At 38.8% G+C, this 27,935-nt stretch overlaps 1 protein-coding gene across 4 annotated transcripts in view; it reads left to right on the top strand.

The window, feature by feature from the left end:
- WAC (WW domain containing adaptor with coiled-coil) overlaps window positions 1-27,518 on the top strand; it is a 46,849-nt gene extending 19,331 nt beyond the window's left edge. For 3 of the 4 annotated variants that reach the window (XM_080975299.1, XM_080975301.1, XM_080975302.1), the window contains exons 4-14: window positions 7,510-7,616; window positions 8,351-8,466; window positions 8,543-8,655; window positions 10,365-10,682; window positions 11,946-12,191; window positions 13,435-13,557; window positions 15,377-15,525; window positions 17,152-17,270; window positions 22,405-22,588; window positions 25,874-26,001; window positions 26,495-27,518. In XM_080975299.1, the coding sequence (XP_080831425.1) occupies window positions 7,510-7,616; window positions 8,351-8,466; window positions 8,543-8,655; window positions 10,365-10,682; window positions 11,946-12,191; window positions 13,435-13,557; window positions 15,377-15,525; window positions 17,152-17,270; window positions 22,405-22,588; window positions 25,874-26,001; window positions 26,495-26,564 (1,673 nt within the window). In that variant the 3' untranslated portion in view covers window positions 26,565-27,518. The remainder of the gene's footprint in view (window positions 1-7,509; window positions 7,617-8,350; window positions 8,467-8,542; window positions 8,656-10,364; window positions 10,683-11,945; window positions 12,192-13,434; window positions 13,558-15,376; window positions 15,526-17,151; window positions 17,271-22,404; window positions 22,589-25,873; window positions 26,002-26,494) is intronic. The other variant, XM_080975300.1, reaches the window with a different exon arrangement.
- The last annotated feature ends 417 nt before the right edge of the window (window positions 27,519-27,935 follow it).

Below are 27,935 nucleotides of genomic sequence, written 5' to 3'. Positions count from 1 at the left end.
TACTTATGCACGGTGTTCTGCTGTGCATTGTGTCTTCATATGAAGATGCTTCAGAACACATTTAACCATTTGAAGAAGCCTTTATTCAGTTCTTTACTGTTGAAAGAAAAAGAAATATTGCACTTAAAATGACTGACATTTTATTACAGTGGAACCTCGGGTTACCTATCATCCTCCTTATGAATGCTTTGTGTAATGAGCTCCGCTAACCTGGAAGTAGGTCTCCTGGTTGCGAACTTTGCCCCGGGATGCGATCAGAAGTTGTGCGGCAGCAGCGGGAGGCCCCATTAGTGAAAGTGCGCATCATGTTAAGAACAGTTTCAGGTTAAGAACAGACCTCTGGAACGAATTAAATTTGTAACTGGAGGTACCGCTGTGTAGCATCTGTGGTTGAAAGTTTAAATTAAGCAAAATGTTTTCAACATTAGTTTTTGAGTTGTTAGTGATGAAGTTTGATACTATTTGGGAAGTCTAAACTCTTAAAAGATCCAGTTGCTCTTTACACCAGGGGTGGCTAATCTGTAGCCCTCCAAATGTTGGACTCCAACCCCCATCTGCCACAACAAGCATGTTCAGGGGTTGGGGTTGAAGGGAATTGTAGTTCCACAACATCTTAAGGGTCAAAGGTTCTCCACGTCTGCTTTACATAGTTTAAGATGTGATAGTATTGGAAAACATCACTTCCTCCCTCATCCAACCATTCACATTGGTTAGAATTAATACTGTTGTACCTTTTAAGGCCACAGAAACATAATACATTGATCTTAATTATTATATATGATAGTAGTCCTTGCCCATTTTATTGGCACCAATAAATCTCTTGCAGCTAAGGCTGTGATAGGGGAGTGATACTGGATTTATTTTCTAACAAGAATTTGGATACTGTACGTGCAGATTAAAGATAATACAGAACCAGAAAGAGGTTTGCTTGAAATATATTTCAGTGTACGAAGAGGAACAATTTCCTTTTCCTATTTGAACATGCTGCTTTGTAGCTAATAAAAATAATCACAGCTTATGTATGTGATAGGTTGGGCTGGCTTGCTCTTCTCGTCCTTTCATATGGCTGGAAGGTAGGTATTCTGTTAAGTTTTGATTCACTTGCAAAGAAATTTGGTTTTGTGTTACATATGAATTGAGGATTGTGGCTTTCAGCTAACAGTGATTACCAGTGTTCTGGCAATGAGCTACAAAACCATAAATGACTTGGGGCCTTTATACCTGAAGAAGCACCCTGGAAGCATTGATGGAGAACTTCTGACCCTTGTTAGCATCCCATCTTTGTGTGTTGCACATAGTGTGATGTGGGAGAGAGCCTTCTCTTGTGGCACCCTGCTTGTAGAACGTCTGTTTCACTTATATTTGACTGGCATTAGTCTTGTTTTCATTTCGGCACCAGGTTAAACTTGGTTATTTGCTTAAGCTTTAGTAATTGTTAATCTCACTGATTAATTTGTATTGACTGTTAATTGTATGTTAAGATTATTTATTTTATCAACTCCTGGTTCATTGTTGGCTTTATTACAAGATTGGTGTATCCTGCCCTGAAATTCTCGGATAGAGGACATATTATTTGATGTAAACTGTGGTGCTTAGCTCATACTTGACCTAAAGCCAAGATTCTTTGAAAGTGAAACTAAGCTCTGCAGAAGACTTCCTGACCCTGCAGAAGGAGCAGAGAAATCCATGGACCTGATCGTTTCCCCTTGGTTTGTGGAGGTTCATGCATATAATGCTGAACTATGGTTTAGCATTTTATGCAAACCGGGCTTATATTTTGAGTAGCAGTAGAGCTTCTACTTCATAATGGATCTTAATCTATAGTTTGCTGCTTTAAAATGCTTTTCCTGGAATTCTATTGCTTCTTAGGCATTGCTATTTTGTCCTAGTCTTGCAAATGCATAATGCTTTCCAGTATGTCCGATACTGGACGTTTTGCCCCTAGACAATCAGGGGGCTTTGCAGCTCAGTATAACATTAGAAATGCTGGAAGTTGATGGTTTCGAATAAAGAAAGAAATAGACAGTTTTCAGGTAAAATATTGCACACTCTCATTTTGTAAGGCTATGACACTCCTGGTTCTCAGTGTTAGGTGTGAAGCCTGCTGCATCTACATCATGGAGGTGTTTGGCTTCCTAAAATAAAGCTTAAAAGAGGAGTTATTTCTTTTCCAGAAACTAGTTATGTCTGCACCTTTACAGAAGGTGTGTCCAGTGGTATGTGCAAATGAGATTTCTGTCTAGACCAGCCATTGTTCCTGCCTTGATGGCTATTGTTAATCCTTTTACCCAGAATCCAATAGCTGGATGAAATGGGTGTGATGCATGAGACCCCCACCTTTTGCACTTTGAAAATCTAAAATTTCAGGGGTCTAGATCAGGGGTCAGCAACCTTTTTCAGCAGGGGGTCAGTCCACTGCCCTTCAGACCTTGCGGGGGGCCGGACTATATTTTGAAAAAAAAAAAGCATGAACAAATTCCTATGCCCCACAAATAACCCAGAGATACATTTTAAATAAAAGGACACATTCTACTCATGTAAAAACACCAGGCAGGCCCCACAAATAACCCAGAGATGCATTTTAAATAAAAGGACACATTCTACTCATGTAAAACATTTTGGTTCCCGGACCGTTCCCAGGGCGGATTTAGAAGGCGATTGGGCTGAATCTGGCCCCTGGGCCTTAGTTTGCCTACCCATGGTCTAGATCAAAGAGTGAGGCAACTGAGTTCTGTAGCATAGACACTGTGAGATTGGTGCTATCTGGTGTGTTCCTGCTGCCTTGAGAGATTATAACGGGTTCCCTCAAACTTTGTCACACTAGAGCAGTGGTTTTCAACCAGTGTGCCGTGGCACCCTGGGGTGCCTTGAATGATGGTAAGGGGTGCCACGGCCAACACTAGCCTGTCCCTCCCCCCCCCATGCACTCTCGTGTCTCTGCCTTCCAAAGGCTTGCATAGCTGTTTGTTGCAGCAGCCCTGGCTACAAGCTCCCCAGGCAAACAGTGCCTCGGGGACTGGCCAGGGGTGCTGGTTGTCAGGAGTAAGCAAGCAAGTGGACAGACAAGTCCCAGGCCCCTGTGGGGCAATGTGAGGAGACGTCTTTCTTTGGGGCAGGGGTGGGGCGGCTCAGAGACCAGGGATGGTAGCAGCAGCTGCCTGGAGGACTCCCAAGGAGAGGGAAGAGGAGCAGAGGCTGAGGGAATACTCCACAAGGGAGGGTCCTCTAAAAAGGATGAGAGGCTGCTAGCTCTGCAGGCAAGGGGTGACATAACTGGGCACCTGAGTCCCATAGGGGTGCCGCAGAAAGAATATAGTTGGTCAAAGGAGCCGTGGACTCAAAAAGGTTGAAAACCTCTGCACTAGAGGATAACTGTGCCAGCTCATTCCCCTTCAGTTGCTATGGAGAGTGTTATATGCTTTCCCTATCAGAACAGACAGGGTTAAGAGCACTTTGGGCAGAAAGATTGTATAGTCTTCTAGCTGGAGAGTTTCTTGCTTTTTTTTTTTTTTTAAGGCACTAGAGTTTTAGGATCTGTATTAGAGCAATGACTGGCTATCCTCCAGGGCCTCAAAAGCCACTGGGATGTTTCCAAACGCAACAGCAAAAGAACCCGTTGATTCCTCTAGAGAGCGCCCGTCAAATTTGAATTGCCTCATGAGTTTTCATGAAGATGCAAGGTTTCTTTTAATGCCTCTGTGATATTTATATTTGGAAGCATTTTTTAAGTGTAGCAGTACAGAGTCCCAGTTTGCTCTTCTGAATAGCTGCAGTCCAGAATAGGTGAATGAATAAATTTACATTGTGAATTATTGAGGAGTTTGAAGGGTTTCCCTAAAGAACGGCCTTGCAGTTACCTTGCTAAGTAAAAATTAAAGATGAGCTTGTTTTTATCCCAGCTTTCATGAGGCTTCTGTCTTATCCATTTCAGTGGCATAATCACCTCTCTTTTTACCAGAGTTTCAGTTCCCTGGCTAAAGGAACTCCTGGAATAATAATAACAATAATAATTCAATTTATTACCTGCCCTTCATCATCAGGTTCCAGGGTGAGTTCGAACAATTTTAAATTCAATTTTAAAACCGTGAAATCATAGCTTGGTATAGGGCTTAATTCTCTGTATTGTATGTGTAATACACCTTTTAATTATATATTATGCTGAAATCCTAAGAAGGAATGAGAAAACCCACTCCTGTTAGCGAATGGGCTTGACTGTATCAGGTTTGTACACCATGGGGGGCGGGGATTATGTTTGTTGCTTGCAGAGAGCACAGAGTGTTTTCTATTGTACCTTATCAGATAGCGACTTGGTATTCTCTTAATATTTTCCTCAATATTAAGGAATGTGCTTGGTAAATGAAATCTGGAATTCACAGTGTCCAGCCTGTTTTCTGGGTCTTCATGCCTTGATTACTTCATCTTAGTATTGTGAGCTTCTTAAATCCATATGTTGTATTTTAGCAAAAGTAGAGACTGGTGGAGTGAATCTGTTAATAGGCAAGCTTCCTGTAGAAAGACTTTCCTGTTGAAGAGTTTCTGGGCTGATGCCTCTTTTTCTCCTGTTTTGTCTAGTGGAGCCTTTCTTACATTGATTTAAATCAGGGTTTATGAACTTCTGAGTTCATTGTCTCCTTGTTGAACTTTTAAAGTTGCCATCAACCCACACTTCAATTATTAGGAATTAAAGGAAATAAAGTAAAGGAATAACAGTATATATTCAACTTTTATTAGTTACCCATCACTGTTACTAGGAATATCAAATGTAAGAAAAGGAAATAGAACAAGTGAAAATAACGATGAAACCATGCCATTCTGTACATGCCCTTTATTTCTGAGCTTAATAGTTTCTATTTTTTTTTGCTCTGTACCATGTAAACTTATGTTACACCCCTAAGAGTGCTGTTAGACTCAGGTCCTGCTTGCATGCTTCCCACAAGCATCTGCTTGGCCACTGTGAGAACAGGATGCTGGACTACATGGAACATTTCCCTGATCCAGCAGGTTGTTATGTTCTTATTGCCCTTTACGACCCCATGGTCTTTATTCACATCCTGCATCGTCCCATTTACCCCAGGAGGTCAATATAAACTGCTTTGAGAAACCCAGAATTAAATTACAGGGTGGAATTGCCCAGTTTTTCCTCTTCCCCACTCCTAGAGTTTCACATTCCTATTATATATTTATTTATAAATTTATTCATAAAATGTTTGTTAAAAGTATGTATCAAACTTGAACTTTTCACGTCAAGAGCAAATTTGATATCCTTTTGATTCAGTGAGTGCGTGACACATTATCATCTTTATATGCTAGCAAATGAAACTTGCATTTTGCTAATATGAGCAGAGGTTTCCCAAATCCAAGTCTGATTCAAATCTATAGATAAGTGCTTGAATTCTACCAGGGTGAATTGATGTAAATTAAATAATGATTTAAATCAGCAAGAGAAAAAGTTGGAGTTCCCACTGATATGGCATATATTTCTTAAAACTTAATGGTGTTTTATTTTACAACTAACAATAGTTACTGTATTTATCTGTGTATAAGACCGTCAATCTCCCCAAAAAAGCTCAACAAGTTTGGGTGCAGTAAATATATTGGTGCTTTGAATATTTAATAAAAAAAGTGAAGTTGCTCTGTTTGAAGTTAAAATATTGATTTCTTAATTTTGGGTTCAAAAAAATAGGGGTTGTCTTATACATGGGGGCATCTTATACACGGGAAGATATGGTATTTTCTTACAACCAGGCCTTTCATCTATTTATTTCATGTTATACATCTTACAGACTTTGTTTTTTTAAAAACAAACAAACAACAACCCCTATATAGTTAAAAATATTGCTGTACAAGTCTCTCCTATGACTGGCAGCCATGACAATTGATTAAGTACACCAGATAATTTTTATTTTCTTTCTAGTTATGCTCCTTTATATTTCTCTTTGCCTTGGCTTTGCAACCCTTTGGTTGCAAAGTAGCAACCAAAAATGAAATACCAGTGACTGATAATTACTGGCAGACTAGAGCAGTTTATATTCACAAGGTGATGGTGGTTATGTTGAGCTGGTACTGTGTAAGGGCAGTATTCTACCAACTTCTCCATCAGCATAAGATTTGCCACTAGCACAATGAGACTTCACCCATCCCCCTCTATGCACACCCCACCACCCCACCATTTCCCTGAATCTGCTCTGGGGGGTTGCGGAAAATCTAGAACAGATTTAAAGGGGTGTACGAGAAGGGGGATAGTTCTTCTGTGCAAGCAGACAGCTTTGTGCTGATGAAACTACTTAGCACTAAATTGAATACGATCCTAAGTATTCGTAGGTGAGAAATGATCAGATTGGTTCTTTTACATAAAAGTCCTTTGGCTCAAACGTATTTGATAGAGGGTCTTGATTTGGTTTAGAGATTAACTGTAGTGCTTATATCTAGATATTTAATATTAACTTATTTAAAAGAAACGTTGGCTGAAATCCAACACCATGTGAGTTGGCATCTGCAATCTGACTACCCCTTCCTTTTCTGTCTGCCTGCAGTCCCCCACCCACCTGCTCCAGAGGTTTGAAAAGGCATAGTGTCAAGGGTTAGCTGCAGAGGGAAGAGAGAAAAGGAAAATTGTGTTGTGCAAGCAGAAGTCTGTAACGTTGGCAGATACACAACTGAATATCACCCTTAGTATATATACTTAAAAAGCAACACACACCATTTTTATACACCCTGATTCTCACAGCCCAGCATTTGTGAGTGTGTCTTTGAACTTATATTGCAGTGGTGGTCTTTAAGGCATACTTAATATTCTGCATTTGACTCCCAGATTTTATAGTGCTCCGATTTTAGATTGTTCTAGTGGTGAATGTGTTGACCTACATTTATGCTAACTTTTAGCTTTCAGAATAGAAATGGCCTGGCCATTTTGAAGTACACATCGTATTTTCTCATTTGGAGGGATTTTTGTACAAATAAGTTGCCTAGTAGTATTTCATGGATTGTCGTAATTTAGCTGTCAATGTGGTATTAGGATTATTTTTGATTTAGGTCTCCCATTTTGAGTGAGAAAAATGCACTTTTCCTACTTTTATAGTAATTGCGTTTTTTTGGATAATGATGTATACTTCAGCACTCTGGATCATGTGAAAATGCTCTACTTTGAAATCTCTGTAAATAGGTAGTCTCAGATATTATGATGTATGAAAAACGGACTTAAATGGATTTTAAATGCTTTAATATAGATATAGGTTGAACAGTAAGTTCCTCTTTGTGTCTTGTAGAAGTTTGAGTCATATTTAGGTAAAATCGTTTCTTTTCATTGGTTATATAGCAACATTACAGGCTAATCCTATTTAGCTGAGCTAACAGAGCCATGCATAATTTTTAAGGGAACAGGAAGCACTTGTACAAATCAATACATATCAGGATTATAATTTTATATTGGTCTGTCATCTGCTACGTGATATAGTAAGTATTTTTACTTGTATCTGAAAATTAATATAAACTTTTAATTTTATTTTTTAGGGACCAGTTATTCTCCACAAGAAAATTCTCATAACCATAGTGCTCTTCATAGCTCAAATTCACACTCTTCTAATCCTAGCAATAATCCAAGTAAAACATCAGATGCAGTAAGTATCTATGGTGAATTATGCAACTTTGTTTTACTTTATTTAACCCACAGACAGTGCGTTCTCTGGCTAATTTTCAATTAATGCAAATTGTTAGAGCAAGACTGGTCAGGCTGTGTTCCACATTCAGTATTTGAGTTCATAGCACATAATATGAGTGATAAATACACATTTCAGAAAGTTATTCTCTTGCATATTGTTTTGAACCCATTGTTTCTTCAAGTCTGGTATGGCAGTAGGTTTAAAAACTATGGCAAATAGAACATCCATGAAGGAAGATGTAGGTCTACAGTTGGAAATATTTTTACCCATTGCAGATGTAACATTGGTGTGTGTTTAGGGAGTAGACTATGGGATTGTGCATTCTGTCCCTTGGTTTGTCTGATTGAATGTTCAATTCCAATTTAAAGAAATTTGGACAATCCCAGATTCCTTTTCACAACATTGATTCAACCCAGTTTGGAAACGGAATTTGGATTGTCCTCAGATTGAGCTAGAAGTAATTATGATCAGACTTAAACCAAGGTAGGTGGGAAGGCATGCACAAAAACATGATCCAGTGCTGGAAGCCTAGTTAGCATTGTCTGCACTGACCTTAAATCTCTATGAACACAAGGGTTCCTCTTACTAAATTAAAGTATATGTTAAAGGACAAACTGGAAAGAGGGGTGGTGTGTTTTTTTGGGTATAATATATTAAGCTGATTCCATCACTTTTGCCCTCCCTTCCCCAAGTCCTATGATTCTGCAGATGACTGGTCTGAGCACATTAGTTCTTCTGGCAAAAAGTACTACTATAACTGCCGAACAGAAGTTTCCCAGTGGGAAAAACCAAAAGAATGGCTTGAAAGGTAAGTACTAATAGAAGAGGTGAAATGCAGTGTGGTACACTTGATATGATTTAACTGTTCGCTTTTTCCTCTCCAGAGAGCAGAGACAAAAAGAAGCAAGCAAAATATCTGTCAACAGTTTCCCAAAAGACAGAGATTACAGGAGAGAGGTGATGCAGGCAACTGCTGCTAGTGGGTTTGCTAGTGGAAGTATGTATGTTTTAATACAATAAAAAAATCTGCCTATCCATTTTCTATGCTTTGTCAGTAATTTCACATCAAAACAAATTTTACAGATATGCTAGACTTTATATGTGTTTTCTTGATGTACTTGTGCCTGATTCTTGCATAGACACTGAAATGGTTCCTGTGATTTATTTTATTAGCATGAATTGTACTCACAGCCCTTGCACAAAGCACCATAAACTGGTGCTTTCCCCCTTTTCTTCAGTGACAAGTTCACCAGCATGTCTAAAGTTCTCTGTTTGGGTTGAGAATCTAGGTTGCTTTGTGTATTAATTTCAAAAATGGGTCAGTTTAGGAATTGTTTATAAATGTTGCACATTCCACCTTTCTCATGAATTTCAAGCACAATTGTAATGTCAGTATGAAAGCATACTGAAGATGAAACCTTTCATTTTTATATTAAAAATATTCTCCTATATCCCTTTACAACTTCAATGTTGTCCCTTTACAACTTCAATGTTGTGTAGGTTTGAATACAAATGCTTCTGAGTTTTCAAACTTGGAGTAATTAATTTAGAGATGTGTCATTAGTTTTTATTATTTTATGTTGGAATACTAGATGCAAGTGTGTTTAGCTCCCTATAACCCTTGAAGGCAGTAATGTCATTGCTTCTCAAGAATATTTTAGCAGCTTGTCCCCAGAAATGGTAGTTCCACCTCCCTCAGAAGTTGAGGCGGGACCTGGGAGAGGGCAATCTTTGTGGCAGCCCCTCTTTCCTCCCCACAGAGTTGCATTTGGTTTCTTCACAATGTAGCTTTTTGCAAATTTGGAAGATACATCTCATTACCCTAGCCTTTTGACACCTGAGATGTGCGTTTCCTGTAATTGGAATCTGTTTTAACTTTTTAAATTTATTATGAAGTGTTCGGATTGGGCTGTTCCTCTTGCAAAAGACTTAGGCAGGAGCACATAATTGTGTGAGGTAGACTGCTTCTCAGTTTTTTCCTCCTGCCTCGGACAGAGCTCTCACTATTTTGTGGGCTGTTAGTCAGCTGAGTCCTCTTTAACTCCTTTCTTTGTTATTCTTTTGTTACTTAGTAATCTTCCTCTTCTTTAGTTGTAGGATACTTTTTCCTGTCTTTGTTACTGTTTGGTGTCTGTCCATTTTTTTACTGTTTGGTTTCTGTCCTTTTATTTGTCCTCCACTGAGGTAAAAACAACAACCCTTGTCTCCTTGCTAAATATCTTTTGCTATTCTATGCTCAGTGTTTTACTTCTATTTAATTCTTTACTTCTGGTCTTTATTTCTTGTTGCTGGCCGTTTCCGTTTTGGCGGTGCCTTTGACACCTCAGAAGTGTGCTTTTGGGGCCCACTCTATTCCTGTGATTGGAATCTGTTTTAACTGTTTTTAATTTTATATTGTTGTAATCCCCCCCCCCCAGGACCTACTGGTAATAAATTTAACAACAACAACAAATAATGGAATTTGGTACTGAAGCACTCAAACCTTGTAATGTGGCATTTGTAGATATAATATGAATATTAGAAAAGTTAAATTTGATAAGTACTTCACAGCATCGAGTATTTTATGAAATAATGTTCATTCTTTACAATTGGAGCTAGAATAGGATTAAAGTTCAGTAAATGCAGATATATTTACTTGGTCAGTATTGGAGCTCTAATTTGGTCTTTTCCGTTTCTCATTGCAACATTGTGAATGATAAACAAAAGTGGAAGAGAAGCATTCCAGTGATGCCGCTAATATGCTCCCACAGAATATTTTGTCTCAGACAAGCAGACACAACGACAGAGACTACAGACTGCCAAGAACAGAGACTCACAGTAGTTCGACCCCAGTACAGCATCCCATCAAAACAGTGGTTCACCCATCTACTACCCCAAGTTCTGTTCCACCTAGTCCATTTTCTCTACAGTCTGACCACCAGCCAAAGAAATCGTTTGATGCAAATGGAGCATCTTCCTTATCAAAACTGCCTACACCCACCTCTTCCATCCCTTCACAGAAAACTGAGAGGAAAAGTTTGTCAGGTAAAAACGTTTTTGGCTTCTCCATGTTGTTACATCAGATGACTATAGAATACACAACCTTTAGAGCTGTAGCCTGCTTGCCCTATGCAGAGGAGTTGAGGTTTACATTAACCATGAATTTTAAACCTAGAGCGCCAGCTCATATATTTGGTTGTCACCTAATGACATGTGTTGCTATTTTTATTTTTTTTGACATGACATTTTCAGTGATTTACTCATTTTCTTATATCTGAAAAGTATGCTTAAACATCAAATTGCTTCAAGCCTTTTCAGGAAAGCATAAGTGGTATAACTAGCTTGTTTGACATATTTGTGTGATTAGTATTCCTACACAGCCTCTCTGAAGCCACTGTGTTAAGAGATCTTGACACCTGGCATTGAAACTTTAGAATACTGTGGGATGTATATGATTGGTGCTCTTGTGTAAGCACAAGGTCTGATCCAGCAGCAGGTGTCCAATAATGGGGGAGAACGAGAGATTTTTGTCTAGGCCCTTCCCCCCTCCACCTGTACGTACATAATTTCATTTGTGTATTCTGAAGTCTCTGATATTCTCCAACATCAGGATACCCGACCAAATAAACTCTAATTTTGAACCTGTTTGACAACTGTGTGTCCTGTTCCTTTCTGATACCATCCAAATTATGTATGCTTACAATACTGTACAAACCCATACATTAAGGTTTTGCAGGTGCCACCAAATCCAGTAAGTTTCACTTCTGCAGGTAACATTGGTGGTGCTTTGCCCTTTCGGGAGTGATATAAAGACATTAGAAACAGGCTTTGGGTCTAAATTCAGGAACTGTATCAGTTACACTGTCTACAGGCATTATTAGATTTTTATGTTAAATATTAATAGTTTGAGCACAGGATGTTTGAGAGTTTGATAGATATTTTTTTCTGACAGTGCACAAAGTTTAGCAGATGCCCTAGGGTGTGCACGACATCTTTCACAAGCACAACACACCCATTGAATTTGCTATGTGCTGAGAAGTAGAATGGCTGTTGCATGAGTGGGCCGCCACAAATATCACCCTTTGCTTTTACTTTGTAGCATTGTTTTTATCTCATTAACCACTTTGGAAATTCAAGTGTTCTGTAATGCATTTTTTTTATAAAAAAACCCCTATATAATGGGAGAAATTTAAAACCAGCCACAAATTTTTGTATAATTTTGGCAAGTTTGATTTATTACTGTATTTAGAGTATGCGAAAGAATATGGGTTATGATGGGAAGAAACATAAATATCTCTGTTTCTTCAGAATCTATGTCAATGGACAAGTCTCTATCCCACTCGTGCACAACTCCTTCCACATCATCTGCTTCTGGGCTGAATCCAGCTTCTGCACCAACTTCATCGGCTTCAACAGTTCCTGTTTCACCTGTCTCACAATCCCCAATTCCTCCATTACTTCAGGACCCAAATCTCCTTCGACAGTTACTACCTGCTCTTCAAGCCACATTGCAGCTTAACAATTCAAGTGTAGATATATCCAAAATAAATGAAGGTAAGACAGATTTTTAATAGTTTGTCCTAATACTGTATTGAACAAGGTGACTACATATCTAGAAGTTACACTTCTACATAAGGTAGATTTAAAGTGTTAGTTTAATGCAATGACTGTATCGTGCACTTTACAAATATGTGTCCAAGCGAACATTTACTAAGGTGATGGGCAGGAAGGAAAGATTTGCAGGGGTGAATTAGAGACATAGAGACTGACTTGGCAAAATATCAGGGAGTGGCATTTGTAGGGGAGAATCCAGCTGGTGATTCCCTGCTATAAATGCCTGCCACTGTATTCGTGTAACATGACAAATGGGGTTGGGAACCTCCATGTTTTTCTGCCTTTTATCTTGCATGAAGCCAAGACTGGCTGTATTAATGAATTGGAAATTATTTTCAATGTACTATTTGCATTGAGCTTAGGGGAAAGTGGGGGCAACAATTGGAACTACTTGCATTTCAGCCAGTGAAAGTTGATTAACATCTTAAATTTGATTTTAGTACAGTGCATTTTAAACTGCAGTACTGAACTTAACCATTGAACCCAGTGTGGCATACATCTTAGTAGAACACACACAGGATTGCACTACTGCAGATCCCTGCAGATTCCTACAATTGCTACTGCACTTACAGGAATAATGTGTACAATTCTGGTCACTGCAGCTCAAAAGATAGATCTGGAAAACGGGATATTCAGGACTTTTTAGTTTTGGGGAAATGGAAAGTAGAGGAAGTAATGATAGAGGAGAATAAAAATGTGTAGACTGGAGAAAGTGGATAGAGAGAAGTTTTTCTCCCTTAACATTCAATGAAACGGAATGTTGGAAGATTCAGGACCAAAAAAACAACAGTGCCACTTTGCATAATACATAGTCTTATCCTCCATTACTTTGTCATTTAACTATCAGTGGCTATTAGTCACAATGTCGTATGTTCTGCCTCTTCTGTTTGTGCCAGTATACATCTGAATACCAGTTGATAGAGAACAGAAACGGGGAGAGTACTGCTGCTGTCATGTGCTGCTTTTGGGCTTTCCTTAAACATCTTGTTGGCCACAGAGAGAACAGGATTTTTACTAGAGGGACCTTTGGTCTGCTGCAGCAGGGGTGCTCTTAGGTTCTTATGAGAAACTGGATCAGGAACTTAGTTTTAGGGAATAGTATTTTCTTTCAAAAATAAGTACTGTAGATACACTGTTGCTTCTTTTCAGGGAATGAAAGTGGTAATCTTAATTTGTCTGTTAGTTCTTACAGCTGCTGTGACACAAGCTTCTCTACAATCTATACTTCATAAAATTCTCACTGCTGGACCATCTGCTTTTAATATAACTTCCCTGATTTCTCAAGCAGCACAGCTTTCCACACAAGGTATTTTGGAAGCTTCTTTTTGTCTCCGTGTAAAATTGCCTTGTACGCTATGAGACTTCGGTTCATTTTACTGTAGAGGGATTCAGTTAGGAAAAATGTATCAAGTGTTAGTCCTAGTCAGAGTAGACCAATTAAAATAATGGACATAACTAACTTATATAGATATAACCTTTAAAGTCAGATTCCTAAAGGGTGTTCAGAAAAGCTGGTAGCTTCCACTGCAGCAACAATTTGTTGTTCTGTTATTCTGAACATATTTGTGGAGGATGAGATTCAATTGTTTGGTGCATTCAGTCCAAATGTTTCTGGACCAGTCAAGCATAATAGCATTATAAATAATCAGCATTTACTAAAGCCAACAAAATTGACACTGCATACATTCTGTTGGACTGAGCTGCATGTGTGAAGATGTTGTTATTTCTCTTAACAAGTTTTATTGCTTATTCAGATTCCGGAAGGGGAGACCAAATCTATTCCAACTATAAAAAAGCTAATACTGTAGTGATCTAGTTCAAGTTCTTACTATGAGGTACTTACTATGAATACCTAAAATAGGTTATCTAGAAAACTCCTGCTATGCACTATATTACTTTGAACTTAGTGGAAGCATTGGGAGTTCAATTAGTTCTATTAAAAGCTAATAATCATAAGCAGAAAATGATCCTGACTAAAATTAACTTTCTTTAGTTTTGGTTGTTTGGTCTTCTGGGTCTATCTAGGGACAAAATGCCCTCACTGAAAAAAAATGAGAGCTGAAATTAGAACTTCTTAAAGAGAGCTCTGTGGTCAGTGGTAGATGTCAAAAATTAAGTAGTGCATGGCCTAGAGGCTGCAACTAACAAATTGAATAATTAATAATATATATTGGAAAATACACTTTGCATTTGCAGGTATATAAATATTTTGTTTGCCATTTAAAAGATCCCTTTGCCCCCCCCCCCCCAGTCTAAAACTGGCTCAGTGTGTGAAGTGGGAATTCTTATGCCCATCAATTATTATTCATATGCAACTTGACTGCCTGCTACTTTAAAGTAAGCTTTTTTGTGTAGTTCCACATGATATACAGTATATTTTCAGACTCTTCATGGGCAAATATATTTGACTATGCATGCCATGTGATAAGCCGGACAACGGTTCGCTGGGACCACATGAATATGTGGTCTCCTAAAGAGGAGTTCAGTTATTTTACTCCTCCCCAACCCTTTTTATTCCCATGCTAAGCTAAGATTTGGCTTAGCGTGGCATCGAAACCAGTGCTTGTGGTCAAGTGCTCTCCTTGCTAACCACAAACTATAGCTAAGGTTTGTTCCATGACTTAGCTTAGTGTGGCACAGGAGTGAAAAAGAACAAGGACAGTATGTACTTAAATTGCTTGTTTAATAGTTTGGTCAGTCTGAGGCTGAAGCATCTGTGTATGTAAGTACAGGATTTACACTCGATTATATAAATTGGTGTGTGAGGCTTTAAATAGTTAACTTTAAGTAAAACCATTTCAGCAGTGAAAATTCCATACAGATTTAGGTGCTGAAGTAGCAAAAGATAGTCCAAAGCTTTTAAACCCTTCAGCACCTAGTTTCAGCAAGCAATAGAACGGCATCATCTGGATATGACTCCTGTTACAGCATAAAAAGTTGCTGAGTTTGTAATTTTTAGTCCTTCATGGAGCAACTGTTTTATGTCTCTTGGCTTTCTCATTTGGTCACAGCTCCTCTTCCCCCTTCCATTGCTTAAGTCTTCCAAGCTTTATTTCCTAAGAATACTTAAAAAAAATACTTAGATTGAGTAAGATTTTAAAAAATTGTCATGGTCTTATTTACAGCTCAGCCATCTAATCAATCCCCAATGTCTTTAACATCGGATGCCTCATCACCAAGGTCATACGTATCTCCAAGGATAAGCACGCCTCAGACTAACACAGTTCCTCTGAAACCTTTGATAAATACACCCCCTGTATCCTCACAGCCAAAGGTAAGATTTTAATGAGTTACAGCAGGAGTAAAACTCTGCTTCTGTTGTTAAAGCAGACACAAGACTCCAACATTGTAATGCTTTAAATATTTTTAAAAAAATATTTTTGGCTGTTTCTTGTATTAAACAAGAAACCCAAAGGATAAGAATCTCAATGTTTAGTACTTCAACAGTTTTCATTAGATGACCTTTAATGGATGCTCTAGTTTCTGGTGGAAAAAAACAAGTTGCTTTAATTATTATTATTTTAGTCTATAACTGTCACTGGTTGGACTTGGTAACAAAGTGGCTAAGAGTGAGCTAGGAATTCCCAGTACAGATCTTGCCTTCGTTATATTGGTAGGCAGCCTCAAGCAAACCACTCTCATCTTCTTCTACCTTCAACATGGGCATAATAATAGTGGCCTACTTTAAATGTTGTTAGCAGGATTTCTTTTCCAAAAAAATATTAGTCACTATTCTGTGCTTACTTAGCACAGTCCTTATCGGGCTTTGTGGGAGGAGGTTTAGACAAACTGGTGTCCATCTATTACATTATTAGTTCTCTACAATAATTTTAATAGACAGCTTTCACTTCTGTCCTTTCCATACCACCCACAGTTCTCTGAGCAGTTTGACAAAGTCTAGCATAAATTTTATCATATCAGCCAGTCCCAGTTAATTTAGCTGTCCTTGTTGGCATCCATCTATCTTGGGAAACAATGGAGGAGTGCACCTTTGGGGGTAAAGTCAAATTTTGGAGAGTTACAGCATCTGCTGTGACTGTAGAGACCAATAAAGAAGAGACATGTTTTGTTGCAGCTAGGGCAGATGTGTGTGGTTGTGGTGCTTCAGATGCACCATGGTCTGACTGTCTCCAGGCACTGAAGTAGTCTGCAAGGGATTCTCACATGGCAGGATTGATGTTGCCAGCCTTGTTTGCAGGATAATTGAAGATCATGGGCTGTTTTGAAAGTTGGAGTCTTGTATAATGCACTAACGTGGTGCCTATACAGCTCCCTCCTCCTCCTGAAATTAGACTTAAAAGAAGCATTCTGCTGTAGCCAATAGACTAGGTTGAGGTGTGTGCTCAGTTGTGGTGTGTGTGCTGCCCACAACAGTTTCTGGGGTTTGCAAAGGTGTCTATTGGCGGTCCCTGCTGTAATTCAACGAGGAAGTTACCAATAACAGTAGCAAAGTACCCGCTGTCCTTGTTATATATCTGTCTCTTCCTCTGTCCTCCTTTTAAAGCAGCTCTATTCCATTCCAGTTTTCAGATTTATCCTCCCAACAGTTGGTCAGCATTCCGTCAACACTGAACATGCTTAGTCTGTACTGAATTGTGTCTTGGTCCCTTAAGTATTGTAATAAAGTTTTTGTTTTTGTAGGGGTACTTCTGCAAACTTTAGGATTAGCCTCAGTCTTCTGATACCTTCTTTGTATGGGGATTGTGTGTGTACAGTTTTGAGTATCTTTGTTCATGCAATTTGAGTTAAATTAAATTAGAAGACATCCTTCCTTCCATTTCTGTGTACTATGCCTGAAATAAGTTGCAGGAGGTATCCCACTTCTAATCCTGATTGATAGCTCTTCAGTTTAAGGTTATTTGAAGTAATACTGAAATGTGGTCAAATTTTGAACTTTCAGGTTACTACTTCAGGTGTTAAGCAAGGACCAGTTTCACAGTCAGCATCTCAGCAGCAAGTGATTGCTGACAAACAACAAGGTCATGAACCTGCTTCTCCTCGAAGTCTTCAGCGTTCAAGGTATATATTACATTGGTATTGGCTTTTGACTTCACCATATCCTATTCTACCAAGTGTTGCTTTTTGGAGCTGCATGCTCTCATCTGCAAATACTGCCTGTAAAGTGGTACCTCGGGTTACATACACTTCAGGTTACATACGCTTCAGGTTACAGACTCCGCTAACCCAGAAATAGTACCTCGGGTTAAGAACTTTGCTTCAGGATGAGAACAGAAATCGCGTGGCGACAGCGGGAGGCCCCATTATCTAAAGTGGTACCTTAGGTTAAGAACAGTTTCAGGTTAAGAACGGACCTCCAGAACGAATTAAGTACTTAACCCGAGGTACCACTGTACAGTATTCTTGCATTCAAAGTTGGGGAGAACATTACAGTCTCAGTGCAATTGCAGGATAGATTATTTACACATGGCCAGTTATTGGAGTTAGTGGCCTATTAACTGTAGTATCTAGATTTCAGTTTTATGTTTGTACAGGTGAGCTAACACCTGTACATCCTGGAATTCTGTTGCCTTAAGTTATGCAGGAAAAATAGGAAGGACTTCACAAGCTGCTTCTTCACCACAAGTGTGTGTATTCAGTTTTGAGACATGAATGGAAATCTTGGGGGCTTTTTGTGTATTGTCTTTGAAGCCAGCATAAGCTATTCATGTTAACAGATAGAAATGTGGCAGTGCTTAAACACATCTCTGCTGTTGGTGAATGTAAAGATAAATTCTTAGTCCCATTATTAGAAGGTGGTATGGGGGCAGAATTTCCATATTAAATTCCTAGTATTGTTTTAAAACCTGTATGTTACCATTTTAAGTAAACAATTTGAATACAGTTGCATTTCAGAAATTTGCTTGGTGCTTTTTAAACAGTTGTGGCTTTTTTGGTTGTGTGATAGTAGCAGATAAGCTTATGAAGGCACACTAAAATTTTGAATTAAAGGAAATCTGTCATTGTTGAGCCCTCCTTTTAAGTGTATGATTTCATTGAGATGAATCAGCTCAGATTTTTAATAATGGTAGTTCTGAATTGTTCTTTACGTAGCTTTTATCTTCAGGTTTGAGCTACATTTTGTCCAGTAGAATGCATCATATCTTGAAAAAAGGTGCTTTAAAAAAAAAAATAGAGCTTGGAGACTAAAAGGAAATGTTTACATGACATAAATATCATGTTTAAAAATAAAAATAGGGATAAAATTATTATTGGCATTGTTGGTTAAGATTGAGGCAGTCAAATTCTGGAAGTGCTTTGCTTCAAAGTTGTTTGGTTTCTAGGTGGTGTTTTTTCCCACCCCCTGGGATAGGGTTGCCAAAGAAATACTAGGAGCAAAACAGTTTTTATGTGTGCAGGGCAAGGTTTCAACAGCCATCATAGGGTCAGGAAGTGCTTAATGCGAACAAAAGTACACTCGTGCACAAATACACTGACTGCAACTGATAGAAATAATTATGTATACTTGATGAATATGCTATTCATTAAATTGTCCTAGTATACCCAATATTGTGCTTTGGTCTGAATTAAGGCTCACTATTGATGCATAATGTCAACTCCTAATCTTATGCAAGTGGCTTCTCAGGATTATTTTCTGCTCTGTGCCTACTGTTGGATTGGCTTCTGGTTGGTGTAGAATACATGTGTGTGCTAAGCCATAATTGACTTAGTGTGACACGTGATCCCCAGGCCACTGGCCACATGTACAGCTCTGTTCTGAATCAGAGCATAACCCAGTTGCCTGGAGTAATTGTTACTTGCAGAGGTGACTAGTTAAGTGTCTTCAGTACAAAAATGTTCAACCACTGAGCACTGGAGAAGCATAGATACTAGGCATGGTGTCCTTTCATTTCACTTCAGGCATTTCCCAATTTGGGGCAAGTGGGACTTTGGGCAAATCCCTGAAACAAGAGTCTGGGAGACTAGTAAAAGAGAACAATTCTATTAAAAGAATTGTTGCTTAATATATTTTTTTTTTTTAAAGCAATTTATTAAATTTTACAATAAAAATAGACATAATAGACAATGTAACATCAATCTTAACATATTTTCACATTTTCTTTGGACTTCCTCGCATCTCCCGCTCCCATTTTCATCGTTAAAACATTTTGTCAGCAATTTATCATCTTATTTAAAATCTTATATCCCTTCTATATTTCATACTCATATAATTCTCAAAAGGAGCTAAATTTTCACAGTCTTACTTAATTTCTTAAAAAACTTCTAAATTTAGTGGTGCTCAGTTGTTTTAGTCTAGCATCTTATTTAGCATTCACTCAAATTACAATGTTTTTGTAAATAGTTCTTAAATTTCTTCCAATCCTCCTCAATCCTCTCTTCTCCCAGGTCACGGATTCTGCCGGTCATTTCAGCCAGTTCCATGTAGTCTATCAGTTGTATCTGCCATTCTTCCAGTGTGGGTAGATCTTGAGTTTTCCAGTGTTTTGCGAGAAGTATCCTTGCTGCTGTTGTTGCATACATAAAAAATGTCTGGTCCTTCTTTGCCACCCCTTGGCCGACAATACCCAAAAGGAAAGCCTCTGGTTTCTTAGTGAAGGTATATTTAAATACCTTTTTCAGTTCATTATAAATCATTTCCCAGAACGCCTTCACTTTAGGGCAAGTCCACCAGAGGTGGAAGAACGTTCCCTCACACTCTTTACATTTCCAACACTTATTATCAGACAGGTGGTAAATTTTAGCAAGTTTGACTGGGGTCATATACCATCTATAAATCATTTTCATTACATTTTCTTTCAGGGCGTTACATGCAGTAAATTTCAATCCATTAATCCACAACCTCTCCCAGTCCTCAAACATGATATTATGCCCAATGTCCTGTGCCCACCTTATCATAGCCGATTTAACCGTTTCGTCTTGTGTATTCCATTTCAACAGCAAGTTATACATCCTTGAAAGTACCTTAATCTTTGGTTCTAACAATTCTGTTTCTAGTTTCGATTTCTCCACCTGGAACCCTAATTTCTTATCATTTTTGAAAACTTCTTTGATCTGAGCGTAGTGTAACCAATCTCGCACTTTGTCTTTCATTTTCTCTAGACTCTGCAATTTCCATTTGTCTCCATCCTTTTCTAGTATTTCCCAATATTTTGGCCATTTAGCCTCCATATTGGGTCTTTTTCGGGCCTTGGCTTCCAAAGGTGAAAGCCACCTTGGTGTTTTATTTTCCAGCAAGTCTTTATATTTTGACCAGACATTAAACAATGATTTTCTGACAATATGGTTCTTAAAGGCCTTGTTTGCTTTAACCTTGTCATACCATAAATATGCATGCCATCCAAAGGTATTGTTAAACCCTTCCAAATCCAACACATCAGTGTCTTCAAGAAGTAGCCAGTCTTTTAGCCAGCAAAACGCTGCGGCTTCGTAATACAACTTTAAGTCTGGCAGGGCAAAGCCCCCTCTTTGTTTTGCATCGGTTAATATCTTAAACTTAATTCTGGGCTTTTTGCCCTGCCAGACAAATTTGGAAATATCTCTCTGCCACTTCTGAAAGCACTCCGTTTTGTCCAAAACCTGAAGTGTTTGAAATAAGAACAACATCCTTGGCAATACATTCATCTTGATAGCAGCAATTCGGCCTAACAAAGAAAGTTTCAATTTTGACCAACTATCTAAGTCTCTCTTAATTTCTGTCCAACATTTTTCATAATTATCCTTAAATAGACTTAGATTTTTTACTGTTATGTTTACCCCTAGGTATTTTACTTTTTTTACCACATTAAGTTCCATCTCATTCTGAAACCGTTCTGACTCTGTATTAGTCAAGTTTTTCCCCAAAACCTTAGTTTTCTGTTTATTTAATTTAAATCCAGCCACCCGACCAAAATCATTAATCAGTTGTAATGCTCTTTTCGTACTGGGCTCTGGCTTCTGCAAGGTCAAAACCAGGTCATCTGCAAAAGCTTTTAATTTATATTGTTTCTGGCCGACCTGAATTCCTTCCACCAACCGGTCCCTTCTAATCATGTTCAATAGCACTTCCAGAACCGGAATTGTTGCTTAATATAACGTTCCATGTTTGCTGTTCCTATTTGCTACTCTAGCCAATATGAAGAAAATTCCTGTGTTTAAGATGGTGTGGGTTCTGCAATCAGAACTAATGCAGGTGGTGCCACTATCAGTATATTAGTATAATATCCTGGTTTACAGAACTGTTAGGATGCCTTTTGTGGAATTGACAGGCAGTGTGATGTGGATTGTGAAACTGGTTGTAAAAGACAAAAGGTGCTAGGCACATACACTTAATATGTGGGCCTGTGGAAGTGATTTATAAAACCTGTGGCACCTGCTTGTCATAGGAAGAAAGTTACTGGTGTGTTCTTGGAAAAGAATGGGGTTACCTGCTGTTGGGACTAATGACATCAGGGAGGCACATAGAAGACATTAAATAAACTTCGTTTTTAAATAAACTTCAGGAGAGTTTGGTTTCTCTCCCCCCCCCCCCCCCATACCCATGTCAATTGAGACAGAATTAGTTTGAAATCCATTGAAGCCATGAAGAAAACACTCCTCACTAATGACTTAGTTATTGTCTTCTCACAGACAATTCGCAAAATGATAATCTCATGATTTAGGGGACGCGGGTGGCACTGTGGGTTAAACCACAGAGCCTAGGACTTGCCAATCAGAAGGTCGGCGGTTCGAATCCCCGTGACGGGGTGAGCTCCCGTTGCTCAGTCCCTGCTCCTGCCAACCTAGCAGTTCGAAAGCACATCAAAGTGCAAGTAGATAAATAGGTACCGCTCCGGCGGGAAGGTAAACGGCATTTCCGTGCGCTGCTCTGGTTTGCCAGAAGCGGCTTAGTCATGCTGGCCACATGACCTGGAAGCTGTACTGGCTCCCTCGGCCAATAAAGTGAGATGAGCGCCGCAACCCCAGAGTCTGCCGCGACTGGACCTAATGGTCAGGGGTCCCTTTACCCTTTACCTTTTAATCTCACGATTACTGGCTATGCAACTTTCAGGTGGGCATTTTCCCATGGAAGAGATTGGAACTATTCTATATAGTCTTCGTAGAGTTGGAAGGGACCTTGGACATAATCCAATCTATGCCGAATCTACTGTGCAGGGTGCAGATTAAGCATCCCTGACAAGCTAACTCAACAAACATTCATTCATTCTTTTTCTTTTAGTAGTCAGAGAAGTCCATCTCCTGGTCCAAATCATACCTCCAATACAAGTGCTTCTAATACGACAGCACCACAGAATGCATCCGCACGACCTACGTGTTCATTAACACCCACGTTAGCGGCACATTTCAATGAAAACCTTATAAAGCATGTCCAAGGGTGGCCTGCAGATCATGCAGAAAAGCAGGTGAGTGTACATTTTGTAGTGTTGGGCAGAATCCAGTGTTGTTTGAGTAGATTTCCGCTTGCACAATAGGATTTCACTTTCCTCTCCTATCCCCTGCACACCTCCAAAATCTGCCTTAGACTTTTGGAAGCAGATTTTGACAGTACATAAGGGGGCTGCAGTAAGGAGGAGGTGGAGATGAAATACTTTTTTGCTTGCAACCCTTTGGATTACAGCACTTTAGCTTCCTTTTGAATGTGTTTTAAATTTCCTCTGTTCAAATTCTTGTGAACACCAATGATCTTTAAAGCAAATAATTTAATGCTAGTGAATATTTCACAGCTTGCATTTCCATTTCCATGGAGGTTGGAAGCACTGGAATTGTTCTTATGCATGGGTGTAATACTGTTGTAGGTAGTTTGTGTTGGGGTATCCCAACAGTTTGGTGGGGGAAACAGGTTGTAGAATAGGTATAGTGATTTTTTATATACTGGGAGATTGAAGTACCTTAAAATTGTTAGCCAAGAAACATGTTGTTTTATTTAGATTTTCCTCATTTTAATCCCGTGATTTAGGGCAGTGTTACATTAGATAAGCTTTTATAATTTGTCAGTTACCTGGTTCATGGTTGTCTGCAACAATTGACCTTGGTGACCGGGGACTGTCTGACCTGGAAATTCAGTGACACTTTCACTCCTGCTTTAAAAGATTACTTGCCCTTTAAGGCAAAAATGTGGGAGGGGAGAGTTCTATGTACCAGGCTACATAGCAATGCACTGTTACTGCCAGGTTTATGGTTCTGTTCTCCCTTTTTGGGAGGGTAGATGGCGAGCAGAGAATAGGACTAGTCACTGTTTTTGTCGTTTGAAGCAAGGAGCCTTCCTATTCACAGCAAGTAGAGCAGAGGATGAGTGAGTGTATTTGCAGGTTTAAAATATATTCCTCTATTATCCAGCAACCTTACCTTGTGAAGGAAGTTTAAGTTGAGAGTTATATAGACATGGCCCCCTTTGTTTCATGGCTTAATAAGATTTGAGGCTGCCTTAGCTATTCAGATTCAGTCATTTGTTTTCAGGCAAACTTGCACGCCTGTTGAAGCAGAAAAGAAGCTGAAAAGATTACAGTGGTGTTAGAAATCATTGTTGAGGTTTAGAAAGGCTTACAGAAAAATATTTACTTTTCAATCCAATGCTGTACAAATTAAAAGTTAAACGTTGTTTTCTGTAATTCTCAAAACCAATAACCCTTTTCTCCATGTCAGTTTTATAAAGTTGAATGAAAAAATAACCAGTTAACTGTAAAGTATAAAAGAATAAAATTTCTTTTTGGTTGTGGTTTTTAAATCTTAGCTAACTGGGCCTTTCTGTTTTGACCTTTCAGACTTCATAGTAATTCTTGATAATGTTGTAAGATAAGGCATTGCAGCACAGATGCAGTGTTTTAAATATTACAGTTTTAACATGAACTCTAGTCAGTGTAACAGAAACATCCTGTAGCAGAGAGGACTGAAACTTCATTACAGTGTATATATAATGTAGTACTGTCAGTTTATAATTTGTTCTGGTCAGACAACAAATTTTACCAGAGCACATGAACTTCACAAAAAGCCATACAACACGAATATCTTACCTAGATAAGGGATAGGGAACCCCAGATGCTGTTTGGACTCCAACTCCCATCAGCATCAGACAACATGGCCAATAGTCGGGGGTAATGAGGTTAATAATCCAACAACAACTGGAAGGGCCACAGGTTTGACATCTCTGATCTAGATGCTTTGTGCAAAAGTTAGTATGAAAACATGATGAAAACACCATGAAAGGGGATAGGGAAGCGTTCTAAAAACAATCCAGTGAGGACTGAGTATGCTCAGGGGGGTAAGAATGCTAATGAGTGTTTTTTGTCAGTGTGGTGGAATATGGAATGGCGTATGCTGAAAGAGAGCATTGTTGGTATCAGTCTGTCTTGAGAGACAATGGAATGCGCCTCTAGGAGTGAAGTCAAACCATTGGAGAATCACAGTGCCTGCTGTGGCTGCAAAGACTGGTAACTCATAACTGCTGCCTCCCAAGCCTGGGCAGTATGTTTGGAGGTCCTGGGCTGCCCAAACAACAACACCCACTCTCTTCTCAGCCAATACACCATACAACCATCTTAGGGATTGCACTCCAGATTGTGTAGGATTTGATGCTTAGCCTTTTCTTCTCCTGAGGATGTTCCACAAGGCACTGGGTTTTCCTCAGGTTTACGGCCGAAGCCTTTCTCACTGATGAGTGAGAAGGCAGCCACAAGGCAGCGGAGGTTTAGAAGAGACCATCGCTGGCTGGGATCTTGATCACAGGAGTACTCCATGCTGTAGTGTTTTGTGGCAGCTCCCACGTCATTCTTCTAGTTTCCATATTCGGGAAAATGCTTGCCCAGATCCTTGACTTTTCAGTCAATCTCTTTCCAATCCCAGAATCAATTTCAGTCAGTGTACTCTGTTAAATCTTAGTAGGATAGCAGTTCTTCATGTTGCCTAATCCACATTTGATGGCTCTACTTTTAGGGTACCGATTCTCACTCATCTTTTGCAGTTGTAACTAGTACAGGAGAAGTGCTATATGCACTCTGATGGAAGGAAACCCAACTTCCACATGCAACATTGCAGCCAGTGTACCATTTGGTAGGCACAGATGGACTTTAAAGAATTGGTTTTGGATTACTCCAAGGCATTTTAACTCCAAAGTTTTACCTCGCACTGTATTTGGGCAAAGATCTGATAAATAAAAATTACAATGGTTGAGGCCAGTAAATTTTTACCCATTCCCTGTGAAAAGTCAGTTTTAGACACAACATTTCGTATAGCTACTCTGCCTAGACAGACAAATTCATTAAATACCTAGGTATTTAAAAAAGATGTCTTAAATGTCTTAAGTGCAGGTGGGGAACATGCTGTTGAACTTGGGTTCTGCCATGGGCTTCCCATGTGTATATGGTTGGCCACTTTGAGAACAGTGTTGGACAAACAGACTGTTTGGCCTGATCTGTTGGGCTCTTCTTACATTCAGACTACTTGCTGTAATGGACAGTTCTGGGTTCTTGCTGACAGACAGCACCACACTTTAAATACCCATTTGAATTAAGTAGGAGAAGCACCATGTTGCTGGCATATAACAGGACTGGGATTTTACCATTTTGAATGAATGGCAAGAAACTGAGGGTTCTGAGATTCTTTTGACACCAATACCATACTTTGTGTTTACGTCCAGAAGTTACTCCAAAAGTTGCAACACACTTTCCAACTCCTCCTCTTAACTCTTTTAGGCATCGAGATTACGTGAAGAAGCTCATAACATGGGAAGTGTCCACATGTCAGAAATTTGTACTGAATTAAAAAACTTAAGATCTTTAGTTCGAGTATGTGAAATTCAAGCAACTTTGCGCGAGCAAAGGTAAGAATTCTGGGTTTCTCATCTTGATTTCCCAAATCCTTTTCATCAGTGTTTTTGTTTCATAATGTTTTATAAACTTAAGAGCTACTGAGCAACTTTCCCTAGCGTACAGTCAGGGGCTAAAAACTGTTACAGCTTAACATATAGGATGACATTGACTTAAACAGGAATAATACCTCCCTCCACAGCCATTGAACTACTGAAGGTGCCCTTGTGTGTTCCTGGATCTTGAACAATTATTTAGTCCATTATGTGTACCATTAAGGTAGGTCAACTATTTCTAGGCCCAGCAATTTTGTCCTTTTTAAAAATAAAAAATAAAACACATACAAAACTGTGTTATCACAGTATTATCCCTTCAACCTATTGTAGATTGAATAACTAACTTTAAGAATGTGCATGTCATTATTAAAGTACTAATTCATGGAGTAAATTACTCATCTAAGAATGGATTTGACATGCCAGTACTAATTGCTTTCTTTTCCCTTTGTAGGATACTATTTTTGAGACAACAAATTAAAGAACTTGAAAAACTAAAGAATCAGAATTCCTTCATGGTGTGAAAAAGTTGTGAATAATTGCACATGGGTTTTGAGTACAGGAACTGTAAAACTGATTGCCCAGTCTTAACATTTTTGAGCTGCATTTGAGTAGACTTTGGACCGTTGAGTTGGGCAAAAATAAAAAAAGATAACATGGGAAAGGGGACAGGAGGGGTGTCATTCAGGGGAAGGAAACGAGGATGATTTGTAAAACCCTTGAAATGTAGATTTCTTGTAGATGTATTCTTCACGTTGTAAATATGTTTTGTAGAGTGAAGCCATGGGAAGCCATGTGTATCAGAGCTTAGACATCCAAAACTAATCAATGCTGAGGTGGCTAAATACCTAGCCTTTACATGTAAACCTGTCTGCAAAATTAGCTCTCTCTCTTTTTTAGTTAATTTATCATTCAGAAATCTTGCATTTCCTAAAATTCAATGCAAGCGCCAGGCGATCTGTGTCTCAAGGCTGCAACAGTTTGAAACAGTTTGGGTAATGTACAAAATATCATGAAACAACTGTTTCCACACTTGCACCGAATCAAGAGCAGTGCTTCTCCATTTCTGTTTTACAGAGCAGTGTTTTTCATTTTCTGTGTTCATTTCCCCCTTAAAATCCTAGATCTGATTTTATCAGTTTTTTTTTTTTAATTCTAATTTCCTCCTTTCCTAAAGCACTGTTGCTATGGCACTTTTCTATAATCTTTTCATTCCTGTGTACAGTAGCTTAAAATTGCAGTGATTGAGCATAACCCACTTGTTTGTATAAATTATTGAAATGTATTTCCATTTGCACCCTGTAAGAATGGACTGGTAGTACTGCTGGGCATGTGTGCTGAAAGTACATCCCTTTTTCAAATTATAAGGAAACAGCCCAATGAACATGTCAACATGGTTGTGGGAGGGAAAGAAGGAAAAAAAAACTAGTCAGATGTGAATTGTATCTGTTGTAATAAACATGTTTAAAACAAAGAAACACTGGTTTTCATTTCCTTTGGTCGAAACATTCGAATTTGGCCTCTTTGGGGATTTGTTTACCTAAGCTATTCTTGTTGAATACTTTTTTACTTATCTGAAAATAAGTCCTCAAGGGAGGCTTTATTTTAAAAATTGTAAACAGAAAATTGTGTATAAAATATTTAATGACATTCAACAAGGATCATTGACACCTCCCCAACAGTTGTCATATGTTAACTCCGGGTTTTACCTGTCTTGCTATTATGACATTTCATTTTGAAGGATGTTTGTGTTGTAGCTAACTGTTCAAGTCTGGTGCTGACTGCTGTTCTTAGCCATCACAAAACGCTGACTTTGTGTAATTGGAGTTTCTCACTATTTGAAAATGGTGGGAAGGCTCAGCTTTGTATATTGTTTCCTAAAGTATATTAAAAAT

The sequence above is a fragment of the Podarcis pityusensis genome (genome assembly GCF_964106645.2).
Source record: "Podarcis pityusensis genome assembly, chromosome: 12".
In the NCBI taxonomy this organism is placed as follows: domain Eukaryota; kingdom Metazoa; phylum Chordata; class Lepidosauria; order Squamata; family Lacertidae; genus Podarcis; species Podarcis pityusensis.
The sequence above is the reverse complement of the archived record's forward strand: the minus strand, read 5'-3'. Positions and strand labels throughout refer to the sequence as shown.